Source organism: Takifugu rubripes, chromosome 22 (assembly GCF_901000725.2).
Source record: "Takifugu rubripes chromosome 22, fTakRub1.2, whole genome shotgun sequence".
In the NCBI taxonomy this organism is placed as follows: Eukaryota; Metazoa; Chordata; class Actinopteri; order Tetraodontiformes; family Tetraodontidae; genus Takifugu; species Takifugu rubripes.
In genome coordinates this window covers 6662967-6678515 of record NC_042306.1, presented here as the reverse complement: position 1 = coordinate 6678515, position 15549 = coordinate 6662967, and the positions used below count along the sequence as shown (strand labels likewise).

The 15549-nt window shown below is 41.1% G+C and overlaps 1 protein-coding gene across 4 annotated transcripts; it reads right to left on the bottom strand.

The window, feature by feature from the left end:
- Positions 1 to 1990: 1990 nt before the first annotated feature.
- fam151a (family with sequence similarity 151 member A) lies at positions 1991 to 14439 on the bottom strand. 4 transcript variants are annotated; one of them, XM_029831699.1, is made up of 13 exons: positions 14035 to 14439; positions 13756 to 13928; positions 13387 to 13536; positions 12137 to 12286; positions 10399 to 10561; positions 10086 to 10143; positions 9402 to 9491; positions 6064 to 6140; positions 5842 to 5978; positions 4840 to 5010; positions 4588 to 4694; positions 3084 to 3263; positions 1991 to 2465 (listed from the first exon to the last, which is right to left on the bottom strand). In XM_029831699.1, exons 1-13 carry the CDS (start codon positions 14094 to 14096, stop codon positions 2157 to 2159), a joined length of 1827 nt encoding a protein of 608 aa, XP_029687559.1. In that variant the 5' UTR covers positions 14097 to 14439; the 3' UTR covers positions 1991 to 2156. The 4 variants fall into 4 exon arrangements, with proteins under 4 accessions (XP_029687559.1, XP_029687560.1, XP_029687561.1 ...); XM_029831700.1 differs by having other exon boundaries at positions 13756 to 13843; XM_029831701.1 differs by lacking the exon at positions 13756 to 13928 and having other exon boundaries at positions 14035 to 14125.
- Between the last annotated feature and the right edge of the window lie 1110 nt (positions 14440 to 15549).

Here is a 15549-nt window from a genome sequence, read left to right as displayed (position 1 = left end):
ATTATTATACTAAAATGTTGCTATATTCCTAAATAATGTAGCGTGTTGGGGAGGGTCAGTGTGGGAAATTCCCAGCATGCTTTGTGGCAGTGTGTCTGTGGGTTCAGGTTGGTGTTAACCCTGTTTTTGTTCGTTGTAAATGTTATCTTTTGCAACTTTCAATGTTAGTGTTCTATTTATTGAGTTCTGGTTGTTGATGTATTTAATTACTGTTTTAATTACCGTTTGCACTTGCACACATAAGCCAGGTTATGTGTGTGATCGTAGACCTCCCTTCGTTCATGTGTCTTCAGTTCCGTGTTTAATAAAGTGACTCTTTTCTGCAGTTGAACTGCAGAATAAGCTGCCAGAAGTCTGCGTCTGAGTTCTTCCGCAACCTAAAACCCCAACTTGCCACAATATTGAAATTTTATCAGGTTACTTTTGATGCTTTTTTTATGTGTGTCGCAGCTGTACCTGCAGTGGAAGTTTTATAGCCATAAAATAGTTATTGAGGGTTGGATTGATTCAGAATGAGCACTATTGAAGGCCTAGGTGTGAAATGCACGGCCCGCCACTGGTGATTTGTATGTATTTTATTAAATGCTATATACATCTATATGTGCAGATAGATACACACACACACACACACACACAGACAGACAGATTTGCAGCTCTTTCAATCATCATTTATGTAGATTGTTCTCAGCAACTCTTCTTTTACGGCACAAAAAGCCCAACGTTAGATATTTTATTTTTCGGCTTAAAAACAACATGAAGGAAACAGGAGGCTACACAGCAGTTGCAGGAGTGTGTGAATGATTTCAAGTGGTTAATACCCAGTAATCAACACACTGAAGAAATAGTTTACATTAAGCTGCTTTAATCTGTAATTATATAGAAATAACATCATGATAACTGAAAACTGACTGAGATCTAACTGTACACAGACTCCAGCCCTCTAATCACAACATACCGTATTTTCACGACCATAAGGCGCACTGTATTAAAAGGCGCAGTCTCAGTTATGGGTGCTATTTCTGTATTTAAAACATACATAAGGCGCACCGTATTATTAAGCGCATGCTGAAACATACAGTAAAAAATGACAACGGAAGTAAAACAGTGAGTTTCGACACATTTATTGAACAAAATATTCATTCTTCCGCCACAAAACCATCAAAGATTTCATCTTCTGTATCTGAATTAAACAGCTGCACTATTTCAATGTCCCAACATCCTGAATTCCTCTTCTTAATCATCTGAATCAGACTCACCGACCGGTTCCGGTTCAGCGTTGATTTTGTGAAAGTTCTTAAAATACATGAAGACGGTATCATAGCCCATGCGTCTACAATCCACCCGCATATGGTGGCATAACCTGTCCGCCACTGCCTCATAGTCTTTGTGAAGGAGTGTTCGCCTTCCGTCATCCAGCGCTCTGTCCGTTTCCGTGGCAGTCGAGAACCACGGTGAATGACGACTTCCCGTGCCCCATTGTGCATATCGCCACCGTGCTGGTCCCTTTTTCTCCACTGTGTGGGTCAAAGGGATGTCAAAAGTCAGAGGGATCTCATCCATGTTGGTGATGTGGCTGGGCACGGTTATCTTGTCGCGGCAGTAGGTACGGAAGATGGCCACCCTCTCCTGGAAATCCGCTGGCAGCCGCAGCGCAACAGTTGTCCTTGCGCGTATGGAGAGATGCCGCCTCCTCATAAAGCGAAAACACTAAGATTGCTCGATTGCCATTTTCAGCAGCATATTCGATGGCCTGCAGTTTAAAGTAAGCCTCATTCATACGCGTCTCGCTTGACCGGCGCCATTTTAGTGGATCCTTACGCGTAGGTGTGCTGCTAATCAATTGGCGGACGTTTACCGTAGTGCACCCACCAAAGGCGCACAGCAGATTTTGGAACTCAGTCCACACACAAGGCGCACCATATTGTAAGGCACACCGTCGATTTTTGAGAAAATCTCAGTGTTTTAGGTGCGCCTTATAGTCGTGAAAATACAGTATACTAACTCCTAATTTTGCTGATTTGGGGAATAATTATGCAATTACATTCTACAGTATATTTAATGAATTGGCATGGCTGATTCGGTTTTTACTGACATCTGACAGTTAAATTGGACATTAAATCAAAAAAACTATTTATTGTTTTAAATGACCTCTGTTTTTAACACTTGGACATCACATACAGGTTTGTACTGCCTACAAACTGGACCTCAGTATCTTTATATACAGAGGAATCCATTTTACAATTGATTGTGTCCTCTTCCACTAAAACATCATATCTGTCCAACAGTCCTATGAGAGACCTCAGCATTTCCGCTCTCGTTGCTTTTTGAAGCGATGTTGTCTTTATGTGCAGCGCCACCCTCTGAGACAAATGTTTGATTGAAGTTGGAATCGCTGGAGGCCACATGTGCTGCTTCAGGACTAGGGTGACGTAAGGAAACAATGTTTCCACTGCTGACATAAAGTGCTGAAAAACAAAACACGGTAACAAAGCTGATTATCTTAAAAATGCAAAGTTTTTTTCTATACATTTTTTTTTTACATTAATAGTTTTGTTTGAAATTTTTCTACTGAATAAATCAAAAGAGTTTCATATTTCACTGGTCAGAACAAGCACTAGCTGTCTGTTGCTGCTCAAGAAAAGGAATTATGTAACCTTTAATAGGTCAATATGTAGCCAAGTGTACCTGAGCTGGAAACATGCAAGGTACCAATTCTCTCAAAGACCTATCCAACTGTAACATACTGTAGATTTACTGGCTATGTAGGCCTTTTTCACACTCTCCAAACTAGAATTCCTTACAAATCTATTGGAGGAAGGAATGACAAGTACAGCAAATGCAGAAAGAGAAATGAAATAGCTCCACTGTTACCCTCATCCTCGATTTACAGTTAGAAGTTAGAATGGTCAGATTATTCCACAGTTGATTCTACATTCCAAAGTTAAATAATCACACCATATCTTTTGGAAATTTTTAAAAAAAGACTTGTTATAAAGTTTTGAATATGCCACCACATTTTAATCTTGTACCCAATGGATGAAAATACATTACAAAACAATAAAGAAGCTTATATATACACACACCTGTGTATCTGCAGGGGTTGTCAAACTCGCCATACTGATCCAGACAGGCCTGTACAGCTGCTCTTGCTCATAAATTGACTGGAGTATTTTAAGAGTAGCTTCAAGAAGCTGAAGAGTGGGAATTTGAAGGTGTACACCAAGAGGGACATTTGGTCGCTGCCCGAGCAGCTGAAGGAAATACTAGAGTCAAACAACACAAAGGACTATATTTATAAATGGGCACATTTATGGTTCTCAATGCAAGACATGGCATTTTATACTATTAAGATTATTTGTTGTGGTTCTGTTTTTGTGCTGTCACTCAGACTTCTCACCTCCCTCTCTACCTGCAGGAGCGCCATTTAGGGGCGGGCTGATCTCTGGGAGCGCTGAGCCTCTAGCACACCTGCAGCTTGTTCTGCCTAATTAGCTGCCTACTTACGCTCTCCCCTCTTTGTCTCCAGTGTCAGATTGTTCCACATGCTTCAGCACCTAGCTCCAGCTCACAGAGCTCACTAGCCCTTTGCCTCGTGTTATCCCTTGTTGTTCTCCTGAGCAGTAAGTTTTCTCAGTGCCTTGTCTGTCAGGCAGCAGACGAGAACCCAAGAGCAACACCAGAGTTCGGTTGAACACAACTTTATTAACAGGAACTGAAGGCAGGCAGGATATACCGGGGAACAGGCAAAACAGAGTCGTCAGAAACAGGCAGGCAGGAAAACGCTGGAGAGTCATGTGGAACACAGAGGACAATCTGGCAGGGAGGCAGCGTAGCGCAGGGAACTATAAGGGCTCGTAATTACTGATTTGCCACAGAGTGAGCGAGGACACAGGGGCGGGATCGCCCACAGCTGTGACACTTGTCTCTGTTTTCAGCTGTACTTTTTCTCGATGGTTTTTTCCCATTTCATGGTGATTTTTAGTTCGCTTTTCTGTGGCTACTTTCTTAGACCTTTTTGTTGTTACTTTGTTTGTTCCTTCAATCTGGGAACTGTTTTACACTCTGCATTTGGGTCCTGGCCTCCTTAACTCCAACGTAACATTGCTACCATCATTCTTAAACTACATATTAAAAAAGGACCAAATTAAAGAGAAGAATGTAAAAGAAACACAAGACACATTGTTTCTTTTATAGGAACAGTATAAAGAAGACATTAGCCTTATAACAATGTAAATGTATGCTAAGCTAAACCAATGTTTCTATTAAGGACATGATTAAAGGAACAGCAGAGCTGAGTGTTTGCTCTCTTTAGCTGTTTCCTGACTGTGCCTTGTGTGTGCAGGTCTCCTGGAAAATATGTATTGTCTTCCTGTGGCTTGCTTGGAATTTATGGTTGGGGTTAATCAGTCTCTCAATAATAAATTTATTTTGCTTTGTTATCTTGTATGTGGACTCCCTTCTTTGTCACTAACCCTCCCTATTTGTGACGCTTACATTAGCATTAAGCCCTAGTTAGCAAAAACAACAAAAAATGAAATGTGTATTAATCTTGGTCAATTTATTTTTCAGTTTTTTTTAGTAACAAACCTGCAGTGTGAAGACTTCTGAGTCAACTCCAGATGCCTTTACCAAAGGTATTCTAGGCTGAATCCTGTCAGAAGTTACTTGGATGAGTAACATGCCAACTGTGGCATCTGGAAATAGACACACACACACACACACACACACACACACACACAATTAATGTGACTGTCATTTGTCTTAAATTGTGCGTGTGCACGTAAAAACAAATGTGCACCAATTTAGTAGATGAAGAAAGAGGGAGATTACAGTACATACCTGACAGAAAATTGAACAGAGAAGTTTTGTTGGTCACTGTTAACCACTGCACTGCCAGGCTGCTGTGATGTGTATTTGTGGGATGAGAGTTACTGTCTGCATTGTGAACCAGATGCAGAAAGTCCATCAGATCTCCCCCAGGATAAAACCTGATCACACGACCCTGCTCCTCTGTAAACAGGGATCTTAATGTTGATCTACTGATAACAATGTAAAACTTTTGTTTGCCATTAGTCATTTAGCACTTCCATACAGTATTATTACAAATCAGTTTATATCCCCCAAATTTAGGAAGCCTTTCAAATGAGAGGCCAAACATTTTCCAGTCTAGCTAGACCTTTTTGCATTTAAAGCTTTAAAATAAATTTTTAGCACTCTTATGAGGAATTTTAAAATATATGGACATTGAAGGCAAATGGAAATTATATGAAACAAAGCGAGACTCTACCAAAACTTTACTAAGTGGGCCAGTGAGCCAGTCAAGACTTTAAGAGCATATCACATTCTGAAAATTAATTGTGATCTGATCTTACTCTAAATGTGTATTGACAATATGTGCTTAGCTGTGGATCTTTTGCCTAAAGAGGGATTGAAAAATTTGTAAATTCTTTAAAATCGCTTTGTATCCATTTTTTAAGCTTAATGCCGATGTAGATTCTCATTCATTCAGGGAGATGTTTGTTAGTTTTGTGTTACTGTTTGTGCTAATACTGTATGAACCTTTTTATATCTATTCAGTTTAAATTTTTCAGTTTGGCAATCCAACATCTTGTTCACCTATTGTATATATTTAAATGTTTGTAGTAACTTGTTTGTGGACAAAATTTTGGTTGTGCTACTATTTGGTTATTTAAAATGCAATCAACATCAAAGACTGAAGTCGCAAATATTTGAAGCCAAGAAATACTTTGAAAGTAAACATGAAATCTACATCAATCCCTAAAATATAATCTGTGACAGTTTGTGGTTAAATCTATTATTTATACTTATATTTGTCCTTACTTGCAGCTTCTTTAAATTCTGACAGCGTTGGTTCATATATATCATAGTAAACTCTGGTGGGGTGGCTGTTGTCCCGGATAAACAGCAGGTCACTGACGTTTGGGTGAAATGAATCCTGCCATAATGTCAGACTGAACCTAGACAGCAATGACAATGTAAATGCTCTACAGTCGAGAGTCATATGAGTGCTCAGTGTTACAGATTATAAGGATTTTTTTTTACCGTGAAGACAAGCTGAGAAGCCAGCTAATGTGCTGCCAACCGCTGCGGGCCAAAACTGTGTAGATCGGAAATGTCACCTAAACACCCAAGGTGAAGAAATCAGTTTTATCTCCTTCATAATCTTTGATTGCAATACGACTACATCCGGAATTAAAACACATAGTCACAGCAGGTTATACAGTGGTATGAGAAAGTTTTGGCACCCCCTCTGAGGTTGTGTAATAATGGACTCTGACTTCACACAAAATTATCTTGGTGGCATGGCCTTCATTTGCCCATAAGAGCCAAGTGTTAGCTTGGTTTCCAAACACAGATTTTAAGTATTCATAGTATGCAATTGTATGCAATTAAATCAAATGTAAAAAATAGGCTGTGCAAAAATGTGGGAACCCTTGTCATTTTGTTGCTTTGATGGCCTGTAACTAATCATCACAAGATAAATGGACACACAAAGTTGGTTTGGTGAGCTCGTTAAGCCTTGAACTTCATTGACTGGTGCATCCAATAATGACAAAAGGTATTTAAGGTGGCCAAATGCCAGTTCTCATTCTGTTTGATTCTCCTCTAAAGAGCTGCAACATGGGAGCCTCAAAACAACTTTCTGATGATCTCAAAACTAAGATTATCCAGCATTATGGTTTAGGGGAAGGTTACAAAAAGCTGTCCAAAAGATTTCAGCTCTCAGTTTCCACTGTCAGGAACATTGTGAGGAAATGGAAGGCCACAGGCTAAGTTCTTGTTAAGCCCAGAAGTGGTAGGCCAAGAAAAATTGCAAAGAGACAAAGATGAAGGATGGCCAGAATGGTTAAAAACAACCCACAGACCACCTCCGAAGACTTGCAAGGATATCTTGCTGCAGACAGTGTCGCTGTGCATTGGTCAACAATACAGCACAATTTGCACAAGGAAAGGCTGTACGAAAGAGTGATGCAGAAGAAGCCTTTTCTTCACAGTCGCCACAAACTGAGTCGCCTGAGGTATGCAAAAGAACATTTGAACAAGCCAATATCATTTTGGAATAAGATACTGTGGACTGATGCAAAAAAATTGAATTGTTTGGTCACAACAAGAGGCAGAAAAAGAACACAGAATTCGAAGAAAAACACCTTCTTCCCACAGTAAAATTTGGTGGAGGTTCCATCATGCTGTGGGGCTGTGTGGCCAGTGCTGGTACTGGGAATCTTGTTAAAATTGAGGGTTGCATGGATTCCACTCAGTGTCAACAGATTCTTGAGAATAATGTTCAAGAGTCTGTCACAAAGTTGAAGTTGCGCCGGGGATGGGTATTTCAACAAGACAATGACCCAAACCATTGCTCAAAATCTACCCGAGCATTCATGCAGAGGAACAAGTACAATGTTTTGGACTGGCCATCCCAGTCCCCAGATTTGAACATCATCGAGAATCTGTGGAATGACTTGAAGCAGGCTGTCCGTGCTCGGAATCCTGCAAACATCACTGAATTGCAGAGGTTTTGCCAGGTGGAATGGGCAAAATTCCATCATCCAGGATCCAGACACACACAAAAGGAGGCTCTACTAAATACTAATATGATTTTTCTATTAAGGTGCCCAAATTTATGCACGGCCTTTTTTGTTTTGGGCCATATTGCACATTTTCTGTTAACCCAATGAACCTCATTTCACTGCTGAAATATGATTGTGTTCATCAGTTATTTCATATATCAAAATTAAGTCGTGAATTAAAACACCCAATGATTGGTGAATAAAAATAATGCTAATTGTCAAGGGTGCCCAAACTTTCTCATACCACTGTAAATGACCTTTGAATATGTTATGTAGCTTTGTACCACAGTACCATAGCCTTGTGAGATAAAAGAACGTGTTAACTTTGCACTTTGTCCCGCAATAGAGCTTCAGAGTTGATGCAGATCAAGGTCAATTAGACGTCTGGAGCCAAAATAAATGCTCCAAAGTTCCAGAAAATGTATCTTTTCACTTCTGTAGATTTTATATACAGGTTTTATAACATAATATACAGTATATGTATATATATGGTAGTGTGTATGAATGCCATCAATGTGGAACTGAAAGGGACCCAAAAAGGTCCTGTGCCACATCGATGTGCTCTCTCAACCGTTTTCAGCTCAAGTTAGAGTGGGAGACGACATGACCTAGAGCGGAGCAGCAGTAAAATTCTGATCGAAAATCTCTCAAAGAAATAGCCATAACTCTGTCCCGGAATGTCCTACGAGCATAAAAACTACATCCTTTTGTAGCTATGAGCCTCAACTAAGTCCTAAGCATCGCTTTGAGAACATTAAATTAACCAGCACCATGTAAAATGATACAAATAAAAGTGGGGAGAAGGGCTCAGAACTGACAAAACTTTAACTTGTTTCTCTGTCACCGGGTGAGCTAAAATTATGACACATGGATGTATTTCAAAGTCTTGCAGTTCTAACGAGCCCCTTGATAGAATTGGACGGCGTTAAGCGTTCCAAATTGGCATTTGGTTGTGATAGACAGGTGGTTGTGATCATGAATCTGCGTTTGGGGGGGGGGGGTGGAGCTGCTCATAGCCAGTGAGTATGAGAGGGGCTGTTCACTGGCATTGTGTCAGCGCCGAGGCTGCATAAAATGCACTCATTTCAATTGGTGGAGATGGGGGGCAACAGGCAAACATTTACAGGCAAGAGGCAGGGACTGACCCAGTAGGATGACAGGCCTCTGTCATCCTACTGGGTCATGGTCTCTCCTCTCCTCTCCTCTCCTATAACATCAGTGATGTTATTTCTTGTGTAGTTTTTCTGCTCCTCCCTCAATATTCATCTACAGGTAACGCCGCCTTCATAGCTGTATGCTGACCTACTGACCTCCGACCCCGCTGACCCACTGAACTGGACTCTACCGTTTATTTTAATTAATATAATGTATTTCTATTTTCTCTACCTATTCTCTCCTCTACCTGTCCTCCTCCTCTTTCTCTCCTCTCTACCCAGCTGGCCATCAGCAGGAGGGTCTCCCTATATGAGCCTGGTCCTGCTCAAGGTTTCTTCCTGTTAAAGGGGAGTTTTTCCTTGCCACTGTTGCTTGTTGGGGTCAGGCTCTGGTATTCTGTAAAGCGCCTAGAAACAATTCTGATTGTAACAGACACTATATAAATAAAGATTGATTGATTGATTGATTGACAGGCCAGAGGGTGAGGCAAACCCTCACAATTTTTGTGGAATTGTCTAGTCATACTTTCATATTGTGCCATCCAAGATTCATAACAGGTAGGAGCAAATTAAATACACTGATCAATTTAGATTTATCAGATATAGATCATGTTTGTGCTCATCCCTAAACCCACATCCCCACTTAATTATCCTTTACCTTCTGGGGGACATCTCTGATAAGATCATACATGTCTTCCATCATTTGTCTGGTGTAGGTTTTAGTTAACAGTGGAGGAAGATACAATACCTGTAAGAAGCAAAACACTCATCTATGAACTCATTTGAACCACTAACAGTTTTAGTAAAATTTGGTGATTACCAACTGATCTCTGAATTGAACAATAGAGCATGGCACTAAATAACTCCAATTAACAGCAACAACTTTACTTCATACTTTTAAGATCAGACATAGCTATCGTCACCAGTAACATACATAATCATTCATCTATCCCTCTATTAGCAGGATAGTGGGGGGCTGGAGCATATCCCAGCTGCTTCTGGGTAAGAACGGGTTCACACTGTCCAAGCTGCCAACTTATTGCAGGGCCAACACATAGGACAAACACACTCACATTTAACTCAAGTCACCTATTCACTTCTCCCCCAAATGCATATATGTCGACTGTGGGGGAAGTCAGGTGACATTGAGAGAACCCAAAGAGTTATGGGGGGAACATACAAACTTAAATTGAATGGGGAATTTTTGGGAGGCGACATTGATAATCATCGTGACTCTGTACTACATGACCACTTTAAGTGATAGCTGAACTAAAATTGCTGGGGAACTAAGGAAGTATTTCAGGGAAAGCTATTCATTGAGTAAACAGAAAATATAACATACCATCCACCCAGGTGATACAGTCACATCTGGGAATTTTTCCTGAATGAATTGCAGAAATCTATTAAATAAGACAAGTGCTTCATGTTACTATTAGTAATGTTACAAATAATTATGAATGCAAGTCACTACTGCTGCTAAATGCTGTTAAAGCTAATGCTGCATTACTTTATCTACAATCAGCTCTGACTATAATGTTTTCGCTGCCTGGTGTAGATGGGGCCATGTATCTTACATTTGAAAATGTATATTTATTTAAGTTATGATTACTGAACTGATGATGGACCTAAAATCACTGACAATGTAGCAGGCTCACCTTGTCCCGTTAAGAGGAGGCACAAAACCCGGGGTGTTGGGGCCGAGAAGGACGTCTGCATTGATCCACACAGGCCTGTTGATGTTTCTACTCTTGTTCTTTTGATTTAGCACATCCAAAGACAAACCCACAGAGTCCAGAGATTTAAAATCCAACTTCATGGCTGCAGGGTAATGCAAAATAAACATCTGTGCTTCAGTAGAGTCCATGTCAAGAGACATGTACATGTGTATAACTTCAGGGATCAAGAGTGTAACACATCAAGTTCTGCTGAGCCATACTTGAGGCAGAGATAATACTCAAAACACACACAACAAGAGGTACTCTTGCACACAAAAACACACAGGAAAACACTTTCAGCTGAAGAATACAAACACAATTCAACTTAATTGATTTAAACGAATATGGAAAAGCCAGGCAAGCTTTCACACAGGCAATAAACAGCGGCAACTTGCAGTGCATTGACAGATTGGAACCCAACTACAGGGGTTCCAACATCAGGAACATGTGCCCTGGACAGAGACCATCACAGAGCAGCTCTGAGATGTGTCTGTACGTGCAGAAATATTAAAACACTCAACTCACAAAAGCCCCCTGGAGTTGACACATTCCCATGCATCCATCCATCCATCCATCCATCCATTCATCCATCCATCCATCCATCCATCCATCCACCCATCCATCCACCCCTTTATTCTTTAATTATGGCTGGATCCTATCCCAGCTACCTTCAGGCAAGACTAATGTTTTAACATTGCCTAAATAAAATCCAGCCTCATCTTAGTCCTTCAGAGGTCCAATGAACTACCTCAATAACTCCCGCCTAATGGCAGGAACCTCCTTAAAGTACTATGAGCAGTGAGGCAAAACAATCTTTACCTCCCTGCTACCAGACTCCCTGGACGTCCTGATATTTGCATATACCATCACCTGCACATTGCGCTGTCCTAACTAGTGTAGAACACACGTGAGATTGTAGTTCATTGATTCAATGAAGTTCAGAAACTTTGGGCTGGATAGCGCACACTAGGACTGAATACTGATCTCCTTAACATGCAGTGTGGATAAGCACCACAACATCCTCCACATGGCTGCGGCCACACACAACATGACATTGCTGAAAACATGACACCATAGGCCTGATTGCTTATAAAAATGAGACAGCATACAGCAAAAAGGTAACTCTGACATCCTGATGTCAACAAGATAAAGGAGCTGACAGTGGAGTACAGCAAGCAGCAGGCTGGATGACACACACTTTCAGCATCAATGGAATGATGAGCAACTTCAGATTCTTGGAAGTCCATATCACTGATGACCTGACTTGGACTCACATCACCACAAAAATGATGAGGCAGCAACTGTTCTTCCTTTGCAGACTGAGGATCTCAAAATAAAGTCCAAGATCCTCTGCAGCTTCTATAGGTGCACCACTGAGAGCATACTGACTGCTGCATCATTGCCTGGTACAACTAATGCAACCTCATAGAAATCTGTACAGAGGGTGGTAAAAGCTCCCCAGCATAGCACATCACTGCCAGCATATTATACTTCTTGTGGTCTTGTTGTATTTAGGGCTTAAGACCTAAATACCTCCACTGTTTGCTGGTGCAATTACTGTGACAAGGTCAATTAAAATTATGAATCTGAAATAATTTTGTTGGAGATGTGAAATGTTATTCAAAGTGTTAAAGTATACTTTATACTTTTATTTACTCACTCATTTTATGTTTCTCACCTTTTGGAGAGGCCAACACAGCATCCAGCCACTGATCCAGAGTATTATCACTGTAAATGTTGGGAGGGTGAGCCATGATAGGGATTGGTTTTACATTAGGGGTTCCATAACCCTCCAGAGTAACATCAGACTCCAGGATCATAGCATTGCCTTGACACAAAATACACATGAGCATTTAATCAAAAATGACTGAACATAATTAAAGAAATTTAGTTCCTTCTTTTCTCTGACTCTCTGTCTGTACCAATCTACATTTCCCTGGTTCCATAGCTGCACACTGTCCTGTCACCCTACCGACCCCGTCAGACTGTCCAAAACAGTCTCCAACACATTTGCCGATATGATGTATATGTCTATGCTCTTCTCCTCCTCTCCTAGCCATCGGCAGGATAGCCCCAATTATAAGCCTGGGCCTGCTAATCTTTTTTTTGCTTAATAGGAGGGAGTTTTTCTTTTTGTCACTATTATTTTCTCAAACTCTGGGTTTCTACAAAGTGAATATCTTAACAGATTCTATTTACGAAAAAATAGTATTAAATTCTGAAAGGTCTGATAGCCTGTAAAAATAGGTGTTATATAGAGTTATTATTTTAACTGCTATTCATGTACTGGTATCATGTATTATGTAGAATTAGGAATATGTACCATCGTTTGCGTTACTTTATGCAGTGCACATATTACATGTCTTCTCTCCTTTGCTCCACTTTGCTTAGTGTTTCCTCTGTGGGATTCAGCTCATGTTTTGTAAATCATCTTGCAACAGTGAGAATTGTTACTGATACTGTATCTATATCTGATTCTATATCCTGTGCAGATCTCTACTTTTTAAACCCCCTATGCACACTCTCCACTGCTATTTTCTAGACTGATTTCCTGGCTTTGACCCTACTTGTTTCTGACCTGCCTGTCCTGCTCCTGTCCTGGTAATCTGCAAAGTCTTCTGTTTGACCAAGCCTCTTATTGCCCCCTGCCTGTTCCCATTTGCACGAGTTCTTCTCTGAGGATTATCTATGGGACTATAATATTCCTCTGGAACAGGGAGTTTTTTTCATTTTATCTGAATAGAAAAAGTTTGTGTAATATTCAAGGAACTCTAATTTTAAATCTGCAGTTCTGAGTACTTGCATGAACACACAAAAATCAAAAATGACCACAATAATTCTCCACTAAACAATGTACCAAACTGGGGTACTGCTTAATTTTTTTTATTTTTTTTGCAACTAAGACAGAATTTGCCCAGGTGAGTTTACTTGAAAGTGCCTCATTCATTTTGTCCTTGCTGTTGGCTCTATGGAACCAGGTAGCCAATAGGCCATCGCGATTGTTGATCTGGCCAGACAGGATCAGAAAGTCCAGCATGTCTCCATTTGTTGGAAAACACAGGGGTGTTGCTGTTGAAGCTGAATTGATAGGGGAAAAAAAGTTAGTTCCAAGATAATATATATGTATATGTGTATATATATGTATATATATGTGTGTGTGTGTGTGTGTGTGTGTGTGTGTATGTATTTGTTGTATAAGCCGCAGGGGTCCGACCGCGAGAAAAAAGTAGCGGCTTATAGTACAGAAAATACAATACAAAAAATACAAAAATAATTTTATCATGTTTGGTCAAGTACCTGACTTTTTGGTAATGACCACTGCAGTGACAGCACTGACGAGGATGAGGATGAAGAGACCCACACAAACACACATCACGATGAGCCACTGTTTTGTTAGACAACCAAGATAAAATGCACGTTGTGTTGAATTTTCTGACTCTTTATGGTCAGGCTGGTTAGAATGGTGTGTCCTGAAGCAACACAACCAAACATTTAAAAAGTCATCAGGTATGAACTCAGTCGGTATTATAGTCAGCAAATATCATCTTTGATAAGAGTAACATGACTACCACAAACCTGTTTGGCAGTTTCTCAGTAATTCTGGGATCTTCATCCTTTTTCTGATTCGGCTCATTCATCCTCAAGATACCACAGTTCTGTCTCTTCAAAACAATGTTTGCTGAAGGCGCTCACTGGCAGGTTTTTGCCTATCCATTACAGAGGCTTTATCTAAAGAGCATAGATCACAGTGCTCTGATAAGGGACACATGCTCCATCATTTGGTCGTAGGTCATCTTTTTATGGTCCCCCCCAGTGAACAAAGTCCAATTTCTGATAGGGCTTTTGAACATGCCAGTGTATGTTGAACAAAATCATTTAAATTATGTATTTTGCACAACTTAAACTTTACTTTTTATGTAATGTTGTCACAACCTATCTAAACTAAAAAATAAAACTATACATCAAAACAAAACCTCACCTAAGCAAAATGCAAAAATCGCAATCTATCCATCTAGGTGACTGCCTATCTCTCACTTAACAAACCTACTGTGAAGTTCAGAATAATCAACTGGCAATAAAAGTAACTTACTGTAAAAGAAATCACTGGATTGAAACTGTAGGTGTAAACACAGTAATTATAATTTACTGTATTTTATGATAAAATGGTATTTTTGTAACTGAAAAATATAACAGTATTTTTATGTACTGTTTCATTTTTATGGCTCGGAACACCGGTGAGTCCTCAACACGCTGCAGTCCTCCTGGACTCGGAGGACTCGGGAGTCCAGCGCAACACGAACGTGCCCCGAGACACTGAGGGCAGAGGCAGTCCTCCTACAATTTTGTTTTAACTGTAAAATAAAATGTAACCATCACTATGCTATAGTAATAGTGTTATAAATGTAAAAGAAAAATCAAGTACCTCATTTGTGATGAGATAATTAGTGTTTTAACTATATGTGGCGCTCCTGTTACGATACATGGTGGTCGCGGACCCGAACGCAGGCCAGGACACAGTGGTGGAGAGGTCAACAGGCTTTATTTACAGGGGAGGGGAGCACACATTAACAGTCCTCCTGGACCGCATGGGGATCGGGAGGCAGCGTCCGCCCGTCCCAGGTCCATCGGCGAGTCCCCAAACCAGACGCAGTCCCCCTGGACTGCCGGGAACTCGGAACACCGGTGAGTCCTCAACACGCTGCAGTCCTCCTGGACCAGCGAGTACTCGGGAGTCCGGCGCAACACGCTCGCCTCCCGAACGTGCCCCGAGACACTGGCGACAAAGCAGTCCTCCTGGACTGCCGGCGATTAGGAGGCAGTGTCTGCCCCTCCAAGGTCCATCGGCGAGTCCCCAAACCAGACGCAGTCCCCCTGGACTGCCGGGAACTCGGAACACCGGTGAGTCCTCAACACGCTGCAGTCCTCCTGGACTCGGAGGACTCGGGAGTCCGGCGCAACACGAACGTGCCCCGAGACACTGAGGGCAGAGGCAGTCCTCCTAGACTGCAAGGGGAGCAGGGGCGGTCCTCCAGGAGACACAGAACAGGAACGGCCCTCCAGAAAAACCGGGAGCACGGTAATAGGAGCGGC

Coding starts and splice junctions, on each gene's coding strand:
- fam151a (XM_029831699.1), bottom strand. CDS start 14,096: ATGAATGAGCCGAATCAGAAAAAGGATGAAGATCCCAGAATTACTGAG. Junction 10,562..12,136: donor TGTGTTGGCCTCTCCAAAAG/GTGAGAAACATA, acceptor ATTACCCTGCAG/CCATGAAGTTGGATTTTAAA. Junction 10,144..10,398: donor CCTCCTCTTAACGGGACAAG/GTGAGCCTGCTA, acceptor CTTATTTAATAG/ATTTCTGCAATTCATTCAGG.